This window comes from Nilaparvata lugens, chromosome 1, assembly GCF_014356525.2.
Source record: "Nilaparvata lugens isolate BPH chromosome 1, ASM1435652v1, whole genome shotgun sequence".
Classification (NCBI taxonomy): domain Eukaryota; kingdom Metazoa; phylum Arthropoda; class Insecta; order Hemiptera; family Delphacidae; genus Nilaparvata; species Nilaparvata lugens.
The window spans coordinates 47571694-47594573 of NC_052504.1; the positions used below are offsets into that span (position 1 = coordinate 47571694).

General features: G+C 34.7%; 1 protein-coding gene across 1 annotated transcript in view; it reads right to left on the reverse strand.

Annotated features, from left to right (window-relative positions):
• LOC111057159 (polyphosphoinositide phosphatase) overlaps positions 1 to 22880 on the reverse strand; it is a 99868-nt gene that overhangs the window by 53269 nt on the left and 23719 nt on the right. The window contains exons 5-6 of the mRNA XM_039429406.1: positions 2290 to 2362; positions 950 to 1229 (exon numbers count right to left, since the gene is read on the reverse strand). Coding sequence (XP_039285340.1) covers positions 950 to 1229; positions 2290 to 2362 — 353 coding nt within the window. The remainder of the gene's footprint in view (positions 1 to 949; positions 1230 to 2289; positions 2363 to 22880) is intronic.

Here is a 22880-nt window from a genome sequence, read left to right on the forward strand (position 1 = left end):
AAAAATACAAACTGCTGCACAACAAACTAAGAACATAGGAAGTCCATATTGAGATATAAATGTAAATACTGATTGTTGGATAATTTTCATAAAAATATAGTGCATCAGATTAAGCTAAGGCTAAGCACAGCTGAGGAGGCGCGGCTTGGTGATACATAGTGTTGATCTAATGGAGATTGCCTTATCACACCGTTCCATGCCATGCCCGATTTAGTGTGTGTGAGTTCTTCCATTCAAACCAATAAGCAAGAAGCACCTGGGTGTAAAATGCCGCATCGCGCCTTCTCAGATGTGTATCCAGCTAAAGTTTGTCATGAGATGCATTAACTATTTGGCGGTACGAAGTTCGCCGAGCCAGCTAGTTCAATGAATAATTATGATTAAATAAGTAGCAACTTTAACGATCTACTGGCAGTTCCGGCTGAAATACGATACAAGTCGTTAGGCCCATTGTAGACTAAAATACAAATCAGGCTAGGTGGGAATCGAATTAAATGATTAAAGACTAGCAAGTAACCCGGGCTCCGCAAGGGTCTAATCAAGAACGTGACCTACTGAAATGTTGATGAATTGAAAACAGGCCTATAACCATCCTCGTTAAATATAGAATTTAGACGTGATGATGTGTCATTCGTGAATTTCCTATCCCGTACGTGCATAAGACAATTCTTTCTTTTTTGAGGTAAAAAAGTGATTACACAAATATTGTCAAATCCACAGAAATAAGTTTATTTGAAGCCAGACTCGAGATTCAACGCCATACTTGGCATCATCTTCAGTGGAAACTAAATCTTTTTTAATTATATTATAAGATGAGATCAAGTGAGCCTCAAAATTGTTTTTCTATCACTATTCAAACTTAATTCTAACAATTTATTTTACTGACATTATTGGTCCTATTATTTTGTAAAGAATAAACATATCAATCAATCAGAAGCTTTAGTTTTACCTCAAAATTGGCGCCTCTCTTGAGAAACCGGGTTCCAGCATATTTACTTGATCTTCTGGCAATCAGAGTGATGTAAACATTCCTTCCAAAAATGTTGACCGCTGATTGGCTGACGAAGCCATGCATTATATATAGGATCCAGTCAGGCCGGAGTATATTCTCAATCTTGCTCAACAAATGTTGATTCCAAACGAATCGTCGATTTGGTATGCTTTGGACAGCATACTCTATAATTTTTTTAATTTTTGTTTGTTTGGCTCCTGTGCTACCTGAATTGTTTCTGAAAAATAAAAATCCGCATCACAAAGTAATTCAACAAGATTTTTTTCTAAAGATAATAGTAAAAGAAAGATGATAGATTAGCATGATACACATTATTTTCATGATAACAGGGAGTAAGAAATTGATCAGAAAAAATAATGATGGATTTAAATGAAGTTGGAAAATAGCATCTTTGAGAATATTATGAAAATATATTATTCACTATATAGATACCGAAATATCTATCTACGTAATGGATGGTTTTAGGTCTCTAGAAAACCGCTCACTTTTTACATTTACTACCGAGAAGGTGGAGGCAATTGACCATACAAAGCAATTAAGGTAATCTTTGCAAGATGACCTTATTAATTATTAATTAAATTGAAATTAATTATTAATGAAATTATAGTGTCATCCAGATCGGTGATAATTGATCAATATTCGCAACATTTGGAAAATGTATGGATTAATCACTAATGAATGATTGATACTTTTCCACTCAACCTATATTGGAAGAAATTTGTTAGGAGTGCACGAAAGCAGTCGGCCATATTGTTTTATGTCTCATAAGATCATTTTGATCTTTTGGAATACATAGCGTCCTTATATTCAGAGGACATAAATTCAGAAAGACAATTCAATTCTTCAGGGCGATTGATTCTTATTCAATAATTAAATTAAAAATAGCCTAATTCAAGTTACAACATTTTTTAAAGAACTGCTACTGCGCAATCTTTTTTTAAATATTTTTCTTAATATTTATTTCAGAACAAAGCATCAGCCACAATCATTGGGCAATCGAAATGTTCAACTCATAACAATAGTTTAGATATTCAACAGTTCAAGTATTCATTGAAAATATTAATTTTTATAAAGGAAATCTCAATAAATACAATAAAAAAATACAATATTATTCGATTCAAATTTAAGTGAATGTACTGATTGTATATATACCGGTATCGCAGGAATCTACTGATGATATTATTTGACCTTTACAGAATTCTGCAAATGCTATTAATAGTTATAACAGATTTTTACTGGATTAAATCTGTAGGTACTAAATACAGACTGGGACTTACTTATCCTTCCTGCAGTCCGAGTTGTTGTCAGATTCAGAAAATATGTCGATATTTTCAGCATCTTCAACATGACCTTCAAAAAAAATCATTTTTTCAAAATTAGTTCCATAATAGCAAAAGTCAAGATCAATCTACAATCTACTTCCAAGCAGTATATCACTTAGATTGAAATGATTGTATACTATATTATTCGCATTGTTTGCAAAAGTCAAATATAATTTTTCATAATGTGGCTCGACCAGCCAAGTATAGACCAGATAAGTATAAACTTGAGAGCTAGCCGATATTCATGTTGTAGATAGTTGCAACCTCCATAATATAAAAAAATAAATAAAATTAGCAGTCACAGAGAAGTTATTTTAAATTGAATTCAAAATGGAGAAGATCTAAATTGAATTGAAAAAAAAAATAATTGGAAGAATAATATCATCTCCTATATATATTATAAAAGCGGAATGGCACTCACTCACTGACTGACTGACTCACTCACTAACTCGCAGAACTAAAAATCTACCATACCAAAAACGTTCAAATTTGGTAGGTATGTTCAGTTGGCCCTTTAGAGGCGTACTAAGAACGGATTTGGAAAAATTTCCGAAGATACGCCCAAAATCTGCGTTTTTCCAGCGTTTTCTCAGCTTTATCGAGTACAAATAAACAGAAAATGTTCAAATTTGGTACAGAAGCTCAGCTAGGGTGAAATAATGTTGTGTTGGAAGGAATTTGCAATAACGTCAAAGATACGCCCAAAATTAGCGTTTTTTGCTTTTTCTCAGATTTATCGAGAACAAATGAACAGAAATTTTTCAAAATTAGTACAAAGCTAAGCTAGGGTGTAATAATGTTGTGTTAGAAGGAATTTGAAATAACGCCAAAGATGCGCCCAAAATCTGAGTTTTCCATCGTTTTTTTTGCGCTTTCTCAGCTTTATCGAGAACAAATGAACAGAAAGTGTTCAAATTTACTACAGAAGCTCTGCTAGGGTGTAATAATGTTGTGTTAGAAGGAATTTGAAATAACGCCAAAGATACGCCCAAAATTAGCGGTTTTTTGCGTTTTCTCAGTTCTTTCATCAAGTAATAGACAGAAAATGTTCAAATAACACTAAATAATTGAAATTAATCGGTGATTGAATCGAGCGAGGAAGTACTTTGACTTTCTGATCTCATTTTTGGACGATCCAGTCGGCGCTAGACGGATATGGCGCGCGAAGAGAGTCTGACGGCTAGTATTTAATAAATCTGAAAACGATGTTTAAATTAAGTAAAAATTAAAAAGTAAAATGAAGAAGTAAAAATTCAGAAGTAGAATGAAGAAGTAGAAATTCAGAAGTAAAATGAAGTAGAAGTTTATATGAAGTAAAATGACATGTGGTTAGGAAATATTTTCTTTTATCCATTCATCCATTTGTTTAGTTAAGCTGCCGGTGATCTTTTTGGTGATAAATTGAGTTGGTAATTTGTTAATAAATAAATTGCTGTCATAGAACATTTGATAGCGGTTCACTGATAGATCTGTTCTATTTATATTGTAGTTATTTGATGCTGACTGACAAATATTGTATGATGAATTTAATATTACTTTTATTCATCAGAATGTCAATCCAATTGTTGGCAAAATTAATAGAGTTGATTGTCTCGTTGAAGATGAAGGACTTGATATCCTAGCACTTACTGAGTTTGGAATAAGAAATGAGATTAATGACTGCTAATTTTGAAGAATATGAGGATTGTTGCTAGTTTTTGTAGAAGGGAAATGAATAGAGGAGCTCTATTGCAATTGCTTTAATTAGCATCTATTTCTCTCTTGTCAGCACAATGTTGATGAATGGTGCATTGAAATGTATACCAGTTGACAGAGCAGTATAGGGTGGAGGGACACATAGAATTAGCAGCTGCAATATATTGGTCTCATAAAATAAAACTGTTATGATCATTGTGGTATACAAACCTCCTAGTGGATATCTGAGTATTTTTTTAGATAAGTTTTCTCTTATGATTGAGCGAGGATCATCAAACGTAAAATTGTTATTTTTGTTGATTTCAATGTAAACTTTCTTGTGCATAGCTCTTTGACTGAATGCTTTACAAATAATGTATTTCATCAATTTGATTTGCACCATACTACATCATGAGGTTACACGGTCGGCAAGCAATACATGCATCGTTAATATTATTACTAACATCCATACAAAACTGAGGTCATCTCAGATCACACGGCTCAACTTTTCAAAATTCAAGCTCAATAATGATAGAAAATGACGTGAATGATAAATCAAATAGAATTAATATGGAACACGGTTTCGCAATTGTAGTGAGACTAATCTTCCAAAATAATGCAATTCATTGGAAAATACAGACTGGTTTTCTTCAACATTGGAAGAGATTGATTGATTGATTGATTGATTATATGCCTTTATTAGGGCGGAGTTAGGACTCCTGGTCCTCTCTACCACACAACCCTTTACAATAGAAGAAAATTCACATAAGAAAACAGAAAAAATAGATTACATATTATGTAAAGATTACATAAGATTAATAGAAGTAAATAAAACTCTTAATCAAAAAACAATTACATATAATAAAAGAGAATTTCAAACTTAATTCATTAATACAATTGGAAACAATATTTCAAATTCCACTAGATAAATCATATAGGAAAACCTATCAGAAATGAAGAAATGAAGATCTAATCAAGTTGCCATTCACTCACACATGCACACAAAACAACCCTAAAAAAAATCTGGTGTGGTACACTCACACAACTTTCCTTGCTCAGTTGATAGGGCTTGCGCACTTTCCAGTTGATAGGGCTTATGAATAGCTATCTATGGTATAAATTTGAAGAAAATCGTTGGAGCCGTTTTCGAGAAAACCGTGAAAAACGTGGTTTTTTAGTCATTATCCGCCATTTTTCTCAAGAATATTACGGAGCTCCTGAAATTTTCCCTGAAATGAGACTTATGCCAGTTGATAGGACTTATAAATAGCTATCCATGGCATAAATTTGAAGAAAATCGTTAGAGCCATTTTCGAGAAAAACGTGAAAAACATGGTTTTTTAGTAATTATCCGCCATTTTTTCCGCCATCTTGAATTGAATTTTATTGAATTTCTTATTGTCGGGTCCTCATGGTATAAGGACCTTAAGTTTAAAATTTCAAGTCAATCGGTTAATTAGGAATGGAGTTATCGTGTTCACAGACATACACACATACACACACACACACACACACACACCACACACACACACACACACACACACACACACACACCACACACACACACACACACACACACACACACACACACACACACACACACACACACAGACCAATACCCAAAAATCATGTTTTTGGACTCAGGGGACCTTGAAACGTATAGAAAACTTGAAATTGGGGTACCTTAATTTTTTTTGGAAAGCAATACTTTCCTTACCTATGGTAGTAGGGCAAGGAAAGTAACAAAGATTTTACAAAGTACAATAATTATCATAAAACAATATAAGATGAAATATTTTGTATCTGTAGTTGCATAAAAGGTAAAAATAAGTTAAATTTAAGTAGATTGATACAATGTAAATAGACAATAAAAATAAAGCTGGACCCGACTCAAGCCTAATCTGCGCCACCAGATCCCAGCCAATTCAATACTGCCACGCCAAACAGAGCTCGATAGCCAATACTCTTCACAGTTGGAGGCAACAGATTCCAGATCCGACAAGCTGGAATGATTTATTATACATAGATGTTCTATGGTTTGGAATAACCAATAGTTGGGAGCCCTGCCTGGTACCTCTCACACTACGATCCCCAATAAAAACAAATTTATGAGCTAAATAGCCTGGGGTTTTTACATGCAACAGGTCATGAAGCAGCATCAGAATGTGATACTCCCTCATTTGCTTGAGCTTTGGCACATGTAGTTGCTGGAAAAATGGGGTGATATGATCATCTCTTCTTAGATTGAAGATGAACCGGATGCAATAATTCTGAGCCCTCTGCAGTCGCTCAGACAAGGCCACAGTCATGTCATTGATCACAATGTCACCGTAAGAGAAGTATGGAAAAATCAATGACTTAACCAGCATCACTTTCACATGAAGTGGAATGAAGTCACTAACCTTCTTAAGCGAGTGGATACCTGCAAATACCTTATTACAGGTGGTGTTGATTTGTGTCGTCCAGTCGAGTGTTTTGTCTATTGTCAGTCCCAGATTTGTAACAAAGTCACTGTAATTCAAATTTTTGTCGTTTATTTTGATGTATGGTCCATTATCAAAGTTGAAACCTCGGCGAGTCATGAGTTTAGTGTAGCCAATAATGCTGCATTTAACGAGATTAACAACACGCATATCAAATCATTTGAGGATAGCTCATTATTGCCTTGGATTTCGTTTCGTTAATTCTAAGTCCATGTTTCACAGTCCAGTCCGTAAGAGTCTCAAGTTCACTATTCATATTGTCAACTGTAGCAGTAAAGTCGTTCAAGTCAAAGTGGATGTACAATTGCAGGTCATCGGCATGTAGGTGCTGTTTAGAGAATCTAAAGATATTGGTTACATCATTTATATATATACTGAACAAAAGAGGCCCAAGTACAGACCCCTGGGGAACGCCCCTCCCTACAATGTGATAGCCAGATGAGAACCCATTGTACTTTACAGATTGGCACCTGTTACTCAGGTAGGAACCGAACCAATCCACTACATGAGTGGAGAACCCCAAATGCCTCAGCTTTTTCAACAGGAGAGGGTGGTAGACGCAATCGAAAGCTTTACTGAAATCTATCAGCACTAGCAGACTAGCCAGTCTTCCATCCATCGCTCTACGATTATCCTCAGTCACACAAAGCAATGCAGTGGTGGTACTGTGGCCTTCAGCATAAGGAAATGTTCAACTGGGCTACAGAACAACTATGTCAAATAAAAATGATGATTAGGTGGGCAACACCTACATGAAAAACATGGGCTGATTGAAGACTATGCGTTAAGCAATAGAGTAAAGACATTGTATGAGGAAGACAAAATATTTTGGGAACTAAATTTCCAAATCTAATAACGAATTGAAAACGAGTTGGAAAATAATAAATCACTTTAAGGGTGATTACAAGGGTAGAACTATATTTATGTAATATTATTTTAAATCATAATGTAAAATTGACTGCTAATGATACTGAAACAGCTTGTGCTTTTAATGAGTTTTTTGCCCTGGTTGAATCCAATAATAGAACAGGTAGCAGGTGTTAATTTCTAGCCAACATATTTTTTCAAGAAAAAAGTATTTTCCTTTAAACTACCAATTCAAGTAAGGGAATTGATACAATAAAATCATTGAAGAATAAATCATGTATTAGTAAAATTATAAAGTTTATTAATTTATTCACGATACAAATGACACTGATGTAATAACATTGGTAGATAAAATAGGTTTTTTTACTGTCAATACTATAGCTATCTAGTCTGGAGACTAATGAGCTAATTTTTTCTACCCTAACATACTACTTGAGAATGTTAACAGCGAATATCTCATTAGAAATTCTTACTGATATTGTTTATTTAATTAATATGTACACTTGTTGACTGCTGTACTATAGAAGCTAGATTCACTCAATCACTGTTCTGCTCTTTCACTGGACACTAATTGAACAAGCACTACACTAGTTCATACGGTTTCCTCCTTTTGAGCCTCCGTACCAACCCTCCATTGTCTAGCAGCTGGATCGCCTCAACGTTCTCGTGTTGGTGGAGTCGTTTTCTGTTGCAATATGAATATTACTGTCTACTGATAATATGGCTATATCGTCTGCAAATTTTGCTGTAGTATTCTCATCAAGGCTTGGAATATCGCTGGTATAGAGTAGGTAGAGAAATGGTCCTAGAACACTTCCTTGAGGAACTCCTGCTTTTATTACCTTCAAATCAGAATATGAATTTTCATGCCTGACTCTAAAGTATCTGTCAGTCAGATAGGATTGTAATATATCAATAAATTGCTTTGGTAGCAATTTTTTCAGTTTGAAAGGAAGACCTTCATCCACACTTTATCAAAAGCTTGCCCTATATCAAGGAATGCTGCTTAACAAACTTTTTTCACTTCTAGGCACTTCTCTTCTATGTACTTGGTCTATTGTTGAGTGTTTCACTCTGAAGCCAAATTGGTGATTTGGAATTATGTGCTGTCTCTCAATTATTGGTGTTAGCCTACCCAGTAAAATCCTTTCAAACAACTTGGCTAGCAAGTAGCACAGGTAACAAAAGGTGAGAAGCACAGTATGAAAAGAATTAATTTCTCTGTTATTCTTCAACCAATCTTAATAAATAAGGTATCCTTGAATTCTTGATAAAATTTGCAAACTTTTTGTCTGTTGTGAATTTTCTGTAAAATGAACGGTTTTTGTGAAATTTGCCATCAAAAATTTTAAATGGCCGCCATTTTGAAAAAGTACATCAGAACATTTTTATTTTATCTTTTAAAGTTGAATCTCTATAGCATAAACATTCATGCCAAATTTCAGATCAATACATCATTTCGTTCTTGAGATAAAAATTCCTAAATGAAAAAAGAAAATGGCAGCTATAAGGATAACCGCTGAGTTTTGGACACTTGAATACGACATTATTTTGTAGTCTTCTATCATCCAGGAAATACCCTTAAATTTTCGACACTACTTCTGAAACACCCTGTATATGAGCTATATAGATTAAGAATAAGAGACAATAGCCATAAACTATTCAGCTCATATCTCACAAATAGGTACAGCTTTCCACGGTAAATAATACTAAATCGTAATAATACTAAATACTACTGATTTCAATAAATTGAGATTTTCTACAGCGGTACCTAGAGGATCTATATAAGGTCCCCTTCTTTCCATAATATACAAGATAGTAAACCCAGCTGTTACATCAGCTTCACTATCCCTATCATTATAATTTGTTGATTTTACAAAAATAAACAGTTCAGTTTTAGAACCAAAACGAACCACATTACTTAACTGGTGCCGAAACCCTATTTGTTAAATTTGTTTGTTTTTGTTTAAATTTATTTATTTTTGTTCAACTTTGTTTCTATTTGTTTAAATTTGTTTGGTTTTTGGCTTCGTTACTTCCTTTTACCATGGCTGATGATGAAAATCTTCAATTAGCCTTTATGAATGTGCGATTTTTGATGGACATGGTCAATTCAATTCATCCAATTTACAGGAGAGGTAAAAGAACTTTCTTTGTTCCTGGAATGGATGGATTCTGTACATTCACAAATAATACAAAATAATTTTGATGATTTGATAACGAATAATTTACACTCTTACTTTCTTTCGAGAATCGATATCTCAATGTTGATAGAAATAGGAATTTCATTCACGTCCACTTGGGAAGATGTAAAAAAGGCGTTGAAAGAGCGGTATGCTGGTGTTCGGACTCCAGTAGCAGCGAATATGTTGAAACTGTTACAATTAAGTCCGGATTCAGGAGAATCAATTTTTGATTTCACCAAACGTATGGCACAATCATTAAAAAGACTCAAATCAAAGCCTTTTTTAAGTAAGAAAGAAAAATTCATGGACAGACCTGAATGCTGGGAGTGCAGTGAAAAAGGGCATTTTGCCAGAAACTGTCCGTATATTTATCGGCGAAAACATGAACAAATGACTCATCATGGAAAAAATGTTGGACCCAGAAGGATAAATGTAAACACTGTGCGAAGAGTAGAACACAGACCAAGACAACTTTCTGACCCTGAATTGGAAGGAGAACATTCCTCTCACTCATCAGAAAGTGGAAATAGTAGTACATACGAGGAGCAGTACAGAAAATATTCAAAAAAAGATTGACTCAAACTAATAGGAATTGATAAGAAGCCAAAGAAAAATGAGAAACAAGAATGAGGATCTGGTTCAAGGAATATAGGCAGCAAGAATACACGAAGAGTGTGCTTGAAGGGTGAGTTGCCTATATTTTTTGTAAAGGACTAGGATGTTAATTGCTTGTTGGACACAGGATCAGATAGTACATTGATATCTGAAAGAGCATTGAGAAAAATAGACAGTAGCTTAATGATTGAAAGATGCTCCTGTCAAATGTTTACATTGAATGGAAATAGGACTCTGAAAGGAGAAGTGGATATAGATCTGGATTTGGATTAGTAGGGATACACGAAATTATGAGAGTGCATGTGGCAGAAATTAATAATAAAAAGTATGACATCATAATTGGATGTGACGTGATGAAAGAAGTTAAGGGAGCTCCTAGAATTTAAAAGGACCAATGGATTATCAAATTAAGGAATAAGATTTATAAAGCAAGAAGTTCAATTTCAACAAGCAAACGTATTTATATGGGTTCCATTACTAGACAGGTTAATACAGATGAGATACAGTTGACCAAGGAAAGAGCACAGCTAGCATCCTACATACTAGACAAGTGCAACAACACTGTTCATAAAGAGGCAGAAATCTTAACTACTACTGGGAGAGTTCATCATTCAATTCAACTAAAATCATCAAAACCTATATTTGTAAGGTCTAAAAGATATCCACATTCAATGAAAAAAAATGATCAAAGAACATATTGGAGACATGCTCAAACAGGGTATTATTAGAAAGTCAGTATCTCCATTTTGTAGTCCATTATGGGTTGTTCCTAAAAAGACTGCCCCGGGAGAACCACCAAAGTACAGAGTTGTTGTAGATTTTAGACAACTGAATGATCAGAGTCAGAAAAGTATCCCCTTCCACGTTTGGAAGATATGGTTGACAGGATGAGGGAAGCGCAGGTTTTCAGCACTTTGGACCTAAAATCTGTTTACCATCAGATCAAAATGAACCCAAATGATATTGAGAAAACAGCATTTAGTTTTGAAAGAGGACATTACGAGTTCACAAGAATGCCCCATTTGGTTTAAAAAATGCTGCATCTACTTTTCAAAGACTTATGGATGAATTCTTGGAAAAAAAGGATGAGCAAGCAATCCAGATTTACATGGATGATATTGTGGTATTCAGTAACAACCTTCATGATCATAAACAACATCTTACGCAACTGTTTGAAAGAATGAGGGAATTTGGACTTGAGGTCTCAAGAGAAAAAACTAACTTATGTCAACCAGAAGTGAAGTTTATGGGACATGTAATTTCAGCTAGTGGAATTCGCCCAGATAATAATAAAATAAGTGCCATACTAGAAATTCCTATTCCCAAGAATATTAAGGAGATAAAAACATTTTTAGGAATGGTAAGCTACTACCGAAAATTCATTAATAATTTTGCACAAATGACGGAGCCACTGACAAATTTATTAAGAAAGGGAGTGCGGTTCAATATGTCGTCTGATGTTATACAAGCAGTAGAAAAATGTAAGAGAGCAATTTGCTCCACACTGGTTCTCCAGTTTGCAAACCTTCAGCAACCCTTGACGTTAACAACCGATGCTAGTGGGGAAGCAATAGGGGGGGGGGGGTTTGGCTGAGGATGATGCACGTGTTGCATTTGCAAGTAGTTGCACTGTCACCCGGCCACAGAGAGACGTTATAGCACCATTGAAAAGAGAGCTGTTAGCAGTTGAATGGTGTAGAGACAACTTGAGGCCTCCCATACCTCTATTCAGCTTACAACCCCTAATATGCCGCCATTATTATGCAAATTAAGCAAATTTTTTTCAATTCAATTCAATTCAATTTATTCATTCTTTGCACATTTTACATAGTTTAAATACACAAAAATACAAAATAAATAAAGAGTACAAAAGAATGTGTAGCTCGCAAGACTTTCGTCTGTTCGCGAGCATGAGTAAGAGAATATAAAGATTGAGAAACGTAGAAAAGAAAAAATATTTATAAAATAGAATATAATAAATGACTAAGAATAGCCTAATGGTAAAATAATTTGAAATACAGAGTGAAATGAAGAATAGTTTTTTTTTTACAATATAAGAGGGAAAACCTGAGAAAGAGAAGAAGCACAGTGAATGCACAAGTCAACTGGTGATGAGAAGAGGTGAGTGGAGAAACGTAAATTTAGAATTTGTTATAAGCTACTGCCTTTGATTACTGAAAACGTCAGGTGATGTTTTGATCCATGATAAGATTTCTTTTCTCTTATAGCAATTTTGATTGTCTGATATGAAGTCTTGTGGTATAATATTTACTAGTTTGTCACATCTATACGGAAATTGCATTCTACATACTGTTAGATTAGTTTCAGGTAAGTCAGATCTCCTGTAAGTTTGGCGCGTGTTATATGGAGTAATTCGGGTATTGAAAAGATTTTTGTTTTTTAATAAATATGAAATTAAATTTTTCAAGTAGAGCTGTTTGATTGTAAGTATGTTAGATTCCTGGAAGAGAATTCTAGTAGGATACAGCCTTGGTTTGCTTAGTGCCACTTTTATTATATGTTTTTGAACATTGAAGATCTTGTTTATATGACATTCAGCAGTACCCCCCCATACCCTAATTCCATATTGCAACACAGATTGTGCGTAAGCAAAGTAGGCCATTCTAGTAATTTGTTGCATTTTCAACTGGCTCATTTTGTAAAATTTATTTGTTAGATACTTGACCTTGTGACATAGAGATTGGATCTGGGAATCCCATCTCAGATGACGGTCAACAATTATTCCCAGGTATTTAACGGTTTTAGAGTCCTCTAGTTTAGGACAGTCACAATCATTCAAACCTATTTTATTACATTTGATATTATGAATTTTCAAGTTTATTCGGTTTACAGGTTGAGTAGCAGCATTTGGTGTGAAGGTCATGAATGAAGATTTTTTATGATTCAGAGTCAGGGTATGATAGTCAAGCCAGTTCTTGACCCTGGAAATACCCTTCTCAGCTGATATTTTAGTACTCTCCCAGTTATCACCCGAAAAAACTAAAGTGGTGTCGTCGGCAAATGAGATTGTTTGACCATTTTGCAAGTCGAGATTCAGGAGGTCATTAATGTATAGTATGAATAAAATTGGTGAGAGTACAGTCCCCTGCGGTAAGCCGTAATCTAAAAGATTTTCAGTACTGGATTTATTTTCAATTGATAATATTTGAGAGCGACCTTCAAGGTAGCTTGTAAAAAGTTTCAGGGGCAAACCTCGAATTCCAATTCTATTGAGCTTTTCCAACAGTTTGGTGTGTGGGACAGTATCGAATGCTTTTTTCAAGTCAATAAAAATTGCAATAGATTTTTTATTATTACTAAAATTTTCAGTTAAAGTTTTTACTAATAACGAAATAGCGTCTTCTGTGTTTTTTCCTTCTTGAAATCCAAACTGGTTAGGGTGAATCACCTTTCTCACAACCATGTATTGTACTAGCCGCTTTTTAATAAGCTTTTCCATGATCTTTGAAAATCCACTTAGCAAGCTTATTGGGCGGTAGTTATTGGGATCGTCAACATCTCCCGATTTATGTAAAGGTATGACTTTAGCCACCTTGAACTCCTCCGGAAAGAAACCTTCTTCAAAGCATTTATGAATTATAATTTTTAAAGGTTTAGCAATATAGTGGGCAATGATTTTTAGACAGCTATTATTTATGTTATTAATTCCTGGTGCTGAGCTGGATTTGAGGTCTTTAATTGTTTTGATAATTTCTTCCTCATTTGTCGGGAAAAGGAAAAAGGAATTTGGGAAACCTATTCGTGAAAAACGGGAATTTTGACCAGTTGGAGGAGGGATGTTTTTATTTTCTTTATTCAGTTCTTCTGCGAGTACTCTCCCGATAGACGAAAAATGTTTATTTAAAATTTCAGGATCAATATCAGTCTTTGAATTTTTCTTTTCTACATCAAGTATTTCATTTATGGTATTCCATGTCTTCCTGGAGTTACCTCTACTTTGCTCCAATTTATTTCTGTAATACCTAATCTTGGTTTCTTTCAGTAATTTGTTTAGGACGTTTCTATAGCGAGTGTAGCATTGTTTCATTTCGTTATTATGTGGTTGCTTCTGTAGTTTTTTGTGCATTTTATTTCTGGTTTGAATAGCTCTTATTAGTCCGGTGGTGATCCAGTTCTTTAGTGGTTTATTTCTGTGTGATGTCTTTATTTTGATAGTTGCATTTTCAATATGGGTTGAAAGTTTTTGTTCAAAAGAGTGTACTAGTGTATGGATGTTATTATTATTTATTACCTCCTCCCAATCTTCATTTTCAAGATTTGAAATTAATTTATTGAAAACAATTTTTTCAGTAATAGTGTTTGCTAAATTAGGCCTATCAGAACCACCGTCTGCGGTTTTAATATGGATACTGGTGCTGTAATGGTCAGTTATATCGGTCTTGAAAATAGCACCTATCAAATCTTCAGCTTTGAAGGAACTATTTTTGAAAAAGATATGATCAATGCACGATTCCGATTGATTTTGGACTCGAGTAGGTTTATTTATATAGGAGACGAAACCGTTTGAAGACAATATGTTGAAATAATCAATAGAAATAGCGGTAGTCTGTTTTAGATTGATATTGATATCACCAATTAGAATTATATTTTTATGTGCGAGCAGTCTTTCCAAAGTACTTTCCAAAGCATTCAAAAAAAGATTTGCTGATAGAGAGGGTGATCTGTATATTGCAATTAAATTGATCTCATTTTTAGTGATAGGATTTTTAATATTAAGTATCAATGAGTCTGATTCCATAATTTCAATGTTTAATTTGTTAAAAGACAGTTCATTACTGATGAAAACACAGATACCATTCTTTCTATTTCTCTTACCTGGCTGATTTATTGACGAGTAACCATTCAAAACATAGTTGAAAGGCTCGTCTTCGCTCATCCACGTCTCAGACAATACTATAATATTAAATTTTAAGGAACAGTTTTCAATTGTGTAGGCGAATTCATCGAAATTCTTGTTTAGGCTTCGTATGTTCATGTGAAGAACACTCATTGAACTCCTCTCCACATCATTAACAAAATTAATTGGTAGGGGTGGAAGAATATTATCTAACTCAATTGTATTGTAGCATTCCTGTGCAGCTTCATTGTCAAAATTATCAATTATAACCATGAAAGGTTATTAAAAATTCAATTCAAGATTAAAAAGGAAAGAGAAAAAATAGACAAGAGAAAGTAGAAAAGATATAAGCTACTAATTTCTTTGAAAAACTATGTGATAAAAGAAAAATTAACGTTAAATGAAAATTTGTTAGTTTTTAATTTTAAAAGTTACTTAAATTAGGTATAGAGAAGAAGTGGTATAGGCACATTCAAGCCATGCCTCAAACGAAATTTTATCAGTAAACTTGATCATCTTTCTGTACGGCATTTCTCTATTTTGTTTACCTCGAAAAAGAAAGGATAATTCAGTTGACTGAGATAGTAGGCTACTATCGATGAACGAAAATAAAAATAAGAATAAAAATAAAAACAAAGTGCTTAATGTAAGAGAGAGATACCGCCGTGAGCGAGAGGAGAAACTGCATCACTTTTGCTCTATTGCAAACTGTTACTACGATAAGAACAGAGGTAGATGAAGGAATCTTGCTGTATTTTTGAAAGAGAACTGTAACTAGAGAAGTTGGTGATCAGGGTCGACAATGCTACCCGGCTATACTCCAATGATAAGATTGCTTGGAAAGTTTTACCGAGGAACAAAATCATGAAAAGAACAAGAATCAAACATTGAATTGACAAGTAAGCCGTTGCAGCCTAGAATGCAATTTATCAATTTTTATATTTATTTACTTATTTATATTCTTTTTTACTAGTTAACACAGTCTCTCCGTTCACTCAAAGGCAATAATCCCCTCCAAAAATAACTAAGACCTATGAACATCTCATAAAAAATACATATGTACATTAATAAAGTGAAATAAAAATCGAATATAAAATAAAAGTCATCTCAGCGTTCTCACTTCATTCACATAATTCACACATTTATAATAAGCACAATTGAGAATTCTCCCCATTACATCCCCCTCCGTTATAAGGCACAATACGAAGATACAAATCATTTGTTTCAGAAAAGCAAGGATGGATAGGGGAAAAGAAAAGGAATACGCTTTTTTCGTTCATTGCAATACATTTGAATCATTAAATATAAATCGCATGATATTGAGATGTGGGAAAAAAATAATATTCAATTAAGTTAAAAATATAACTGGAAATAATTAAACGAAAGTAATGGGAAAAGAAACAAAAGCTTAATCAGCCAACCGAATCAATCCTTGGGGAACAAGAGAACCATTTTGAAAAAATCAATTTAGATAATACAGCTTTATAGCTATATAAGTATTGATATTCATCTATCGTTCATTGATATTTGAATTTATAGTTATCATAATCAATTATTATTAGAATTATTCTTATTTGGGAAAAAATCTACATTATCAAATAAAAATAGGTACCATCAGTCAGTTAAGTTGGATTCTTCTTTCGAAAAATTAATAATTTCAAGTTCAGGTGGCCATAAGAGCGTTTAGATCATTATCTGTATTTATAGTAAACACCTTTCCCTTATCCACCTTTCGGACCTTTAGATTTCCAGCCCAGTCAACCCAAACATACTTGAACCCCAGGTCCTTCTGAATTTTTTTAGCTTGAGCTAGTAACCTTTTCCGCTCTAGAGTTAATGACAATTAATATAAATTGGTTGATCGTCACCTTGATTGCCAAAGACTCGAGAGGACAGGTTCCTCAACTGTTTCTTGCCTGCGAGCACCTGGTGAACGACGTCGCGACGCACAAACTTGGCGACGATGGCGGGCGTCGGCTGCGCTGCACTCTTCTTTAGGCGGTGACATACGTCAATCGCCTCGGCTCCCACAGTCACGCCAACCGCCTTACATGTCGCTATCACCAAATCTGCCACATTCTCGTTATCAGCAACCGGCACACCTCGAATCTCCAGCGTATTCTTCCGGCCATACTGCTCGAGTGCATCCAACTTATTGGTCAAAAGTTCGACATTCTTTTTCAGTTCTATATTATCCATTTTTAAAGATGAGATAATCTCCTCCTGAGCCTTAATGATTTCACTCTGTGTTGTAAGAATAACGGCGTTCGAACTGAGCTGCTGCTTACACGCATCAAGCGATTTCTCCAGCTTGGCTTGACCACTAAGAATCTCGTTTTTTAAGTCCGATATCAATTTTTTAAAAGCGTCATTTGTTATTGTTGACGTGTCAGTGTTATTTGAAGCTTGAGAATCAGAACCAGTAGCCGTTTTCCCTGGTGTAGTTTTCACTGGCGTATCTGAGCTGCTATTACGCTGTATTCTCAGTTTCGATAAACAGTTTTTACACGACCATTTTTTGACATAAGTTCAAGTTCAGGCTCACTTAAGATCTTTCCACCATTGACACATTTCCCATGGAAAATTAAGCCGCACTGCAAGCACAACACTCCGTCCTTAACCGAACGATTTACGGACAAATTGCAACTCGCACAATCAGTCATTTTAGAGGTAAATTCGGGAGAATAAAAAAGTTCGGAAACGGAAGAAGAAGAAAAACAAGTGAGAAACTGTACAGAATTAACCAAATTAATAAAAGAGAGGCACGACTGTAGAATAAAGTTACTGCATAGCAAAGATAAGAAGGTTACGATAACGGAGCATCGGTTCAAAACGACCTTCTGCAACGAGAGCTACAGCGATGAATTAAAGCAAACCTCTGCACAAATCACAAAATGGAAACAAAAATTAGCTGTCTACAATTTTAAAATCAGACACATAAAAGGAACCGACAATTCTGCTGCAGATTGCCTATCAAGAAATATTAATCCATTATCTGTCAATTCAATGGAAGAGAGCAATGAATACTTGACAATTGAACCAAATGAGATTGAAGTAATAAGTGACATCATCAATGATAAAAGGAATCAAATAGTCCTGTTAAAGAAACAAGATGGAATAATTGAGACCAACATGCATAGGTATGGGCCTATCAGAATTACAACTATTATTATCCCTCCTCAAATTTCAGATGATGACTTTATGAATACAGTTTGAGAATTCGAGAAATAACAGTCATGGGTAAAATCTATTATATTTATTCGGACGATCAACTATCAAAGGATAAGATTAAAAGACTCCATAAAAGTAAAGAATGGGATAAGAAAATAAAATTCTTCATGTGTAATAAAGAGGTAGAAACAATAGAAGATAGGATACAACAAGATAATATAATCAAACAGTATCATGTTAGGAGAACTAATCATCGAGGAGTTAAAGAGACTGTTCAACATCTCAAACGACAGTATTATTGGCTCAATATTATTGGTTATATCAAAGTCCACAGGAGTTAATTATGGACCGAGGGAAAGAGTTTTGCAATAGTCAAGTGAAGGCAGTATTACAAGAGTTTGGAATCACAAGTCATTTTACAACATCAGGACATCCAAGATCCCACGGCATCATTGAGAGATTACATAATACTTCAACAGAACACCTTCATCTCTTGGAGGCTGATAAATCAATAACTGGAAAAGAAGCTATGGCGAGGGCAATATTTGCTTACAACAATAGCATTCATTCAACAGCAGGCCTTATGCCTCTGGAATTAATTCATCAGCATGAGATGCACAAACCATTTTGGGAAAATATGTGTAAAGAGAAGAAGAATAGAATCTCGGCATAATTTGGAAACCGAACAAGTGGACGAAAAGATTAAAGTCGGTGATATCGTCTTCAAAAAGAACCATTATAAACGGACTAAAGCAGATCACCGTTTTAAAGGACCTTTTATTGTTCAGGAACCTCTCTCAAGGAATCGATTGAAGCTTGGAAAATTGCAAGGAATGACAAAACGTTCTGAGATAGCACATGTTCATGAGATAAGAAGAGTCAAGAGGCGATCGCCAGATTGCCAAACGAACTAACATAGGCTTGTTTTCATTGTTATTTTGGTTTTTATGTTTGTTGCAGGGATAGTGAAGACTGGGGAGGGGCAGATAGTAAACCCAGCTGTTACATCAGCTTCACTATCCCTATCATTATAATTTGTTGATTTTACAAAAATAAACAGTTTATAAACTAGCAGGAACCGGGCTACCCAAGGATCTATTTTAAAACTTGACAAACTGAAAACTTGACGTAATGAAATTTTGAAGAATTGAAAATAGGTCTATAACCATCTTTGGTAAGTTGAGAATCTATATGCAAAATTTCAAGTTAATTAGTCCAGTAGTTCAGACGTGATATGCGTCAAACATAATTTTCCTATCCCGTACGTGTATAAGCCAGCTCTTTACTTTATTATAGACTAGCCGTCAGGCTCGCTTCGCTCGCCATATCCGTCTAGCCAGGGGGCTCCGCCCCCTGGACCCCCGACTGGATCGTCCAAGAATGAGATCAGCAGGCTCGCTTCGCTTGCCTGCATTTTTATAATATATTACGACAATCCAGTCTGGGGTCCAGATTAAACGGCTGGCTAAACGGATATGGCGAGCAAAGCGAGCCTGACTGCTAGTAATATAATATTCCCAGGATTGAAGTAGCAGTGGCCAATCAATTTTTCCGCGATAAATGCATTTAAATCTTCAACTTGGTGCCAACCTAACAAAGTCAACTCAACTTAATGCCAACCTGACAAAATTATTAATTTAGTTGCCAGTTAATAGCAACTGATTCGAAGAGGTACTCTATCTAGATTATAGTTCTATAATAACATATGATATGGAAATTTCATTATAATTAAGAGATTGGGAGAAGAAGAATATACATGCTAAAAAACGAACTTTAAACCCTTAAAAACAACACTTAGAGTTGAAATATTGCCAAAAGATTTCTTAGTGCGCCTCTAAAGGGCCAACTGAACATACCTACCAAATTTGAACGTTTTTGGTCCGGTAGATTTTTAGTTATGCGAGTGAGTGAGTGAGTGAGTGAGTGAGTGAGTCAGTCAGTCAGTGAGTGAGTGCCATTTCGCTTTTATATATATAAATTATGTAAACCTAAACAATTGATGTGCTGACTACTATTTTTGTCAGTACCGCTTAGTGTCGCTCTCAGCGCGCTCATTTTAGTTAGTCTACTCCAGCCACTTGATGTGTTAAAATGTATTTTTTGCAAATAAAATTTCTTTTTAAAAACTGAGTTTTAATGAACGTGAACGTGTTTGGCGCCCGAACAGGGACCCTGAAGAGTTTTTCGTGAAAATTTCGTGAAAACTGTGCTGTTCATTTAACCGCCAGTTTATATTGATCAATTATCAATCACAAGTGATCGCGGAAATTTGAAAGTCGGGGTTGCAACTGATATGAACCATCATTGAGACCGTCAAGTGGAAGAGTGACTCATCAACACCAACAACCAACAACCACCATCCTGGGGAAGAAAGGCAAGAAGGATAGCAGACCAGACCATAAACTTCTTATCGATTACCGGCCAAGGTTAAGATCGTACCTGGCTCTGTCTGCAGCTGTATCCAACTCCACAGTTCAAGGTAACACGTCTTCTACATCTACAATCAGTGACAGTAATAGTGAAGATAACAGTGAAAGCACAATGGATAACCCCCTTATTTCAAGACCAATTGCAAAACATCACCTACACATAATACCTGTATATACAGGAAACCCAATAGAACTACTTAGCTTTCTTGAAGTTGTCGAAAAATTGAAAAATGACTATTGTAATAATCGTATCGCGGTAGCAGCAGACAATCATTGGATTCTCCTTCATTATTGTAGAAACAAATTACATGGACCTGCTAAAGATGTAATCCTCAACAGTACAGTAGATGACCTCTCAAATTTGATTGATGTTTTGAAAAACAACTTTGCCGATAATAGGACAGTAGAACAGTTAACTATGGAACTGCTTGCTATGAAATCACACCAAAAAGAACACCCTATTCAATTCATAAATAGACTGCAACAAAAAAGAACCGTGATTATCTCAAGACACAAACTCGATGGACTAACTGGTCCAATTCTTGAAACTATTTCATCTCAGTTGGATAAACAAATTGTAATGATTTTAGTCGAAGGAATCAACCACCAGCTTGGAGCTCACCTACAAACGCTAGGAATCAAAGACCTCAGTGATGCAAGACAGGCTATTATCAATAAGAGTAGTGCTTATTTGAAACATTTAGGATTTACTACTGATGTAACACAAATTAATCAAACTTTCAGTAAATCTGAAGGAAAACAAAACTCGTCAAATTCCAATCAAAATTCGCATCCGAAAAATTTCCATCAGTTTCAAAACCAAAACAATTCAAATCAAAGAAACTTTTCCCAATCTCAAAATCGTGATTTCAATTTCAATCAGAGAAATTTTTCTCAACCTCAAAATCATTTCAATCAGAGAAATTTCTCTCAGCCTCAAAATAATTTCAACAGAGGACAATCCTTTCAAAGTAGATTTCGTAATGGACAAAGTTTCCAAAATCACTACTTCAATCGTAATCCAAATGCAAACTTCAATAATAACAACCAGAATTTGAATCAAAAATCAAACGATGTGAGCATGAGAACAGTTTCCAACTTTCAAAAGTTTCCAGTTCACAATATTGAATCTTCTGAAAATGAGTTTTCCGAGTTTGAAAGCATGAATGCTAGAATGAGTTCTATGGAAAATGCTGTAAGTGACCTTTGCGAGAAAATGAATCATTTTTTAGAAGTAGGCTCGAACAACAATCCAAAAACGTAGTATTAGATTTGAATACGATCTCTCTTGATTTGCCTCATATTCATTACAATGATTCACGAATTTTGATCGATACAGGTAGTAAATATAATTTCATTAAACCTCAAATGGTTCCTCCTCGGACAAAATAATTGATTGTGATTATAAAATTCGTACACCCGCTGGTGAATCTAATGGAAAAGGTTGTGTAAATATTAATGTTAAGAATATGCTTGGTGTTGATAAAGATGAAAAATTTTATGTGTATGATTTTAGCGATAATTATGATGTTCTTATTGGAAAGCAAACATTGCAAGGGTTGAAAGCAAAAATTGATTTGGAGACCAATTGTCTCATAACGAAAGATTGCACGATACCACTGTTAGGAATGAATCATATTGAAATCAACAAAGGTTGGAATGAATTGAAAATTAAAACTAATGTTTGCACTCCATCAGATAAGCTATGTGTTGTTAGTATTAAGGAATTGCAGTTGTATAATATCGTAACTGATATTGATAGGAATGTTTTATTGAGATTGAATATTTTTCTGATTGTGACAAAACGTTGAGTATCGAAACAGTTTCTGTAGAAGAATGTGAATTGTACATGGGTGAGATGATCGATAATCCCCTCTCCATTGACGAAATCACTTCTTTATTGAGAACTGAGCATATGAACTCAGAAGAGAAAGAATGCATTATTAGTACTCTTATGAAATATCCCGAAATAATAAAATTCGAAGGTGATATATTAACTGCTACTAACTTGCTCAAGCATAAAATAGTGACTACAGACGAAGAACCTGTTTATTCAAAAAACTACCGCTATCCTATCTCATTTAGGCAGGATATTAGTAATGAAATAAACAAGTTACTCGAACAAAAGATAATAAGACCGTCTAATTCTCCGTACAACTCTCCCTTATGGGTTGTGCCGAAGAAACCTGATGCTTCAGGAAAACGCAAAGTTCGTCTTGTAGTAGATTATCGGAAATTGAACAACAAAACTAAAGATGATAGA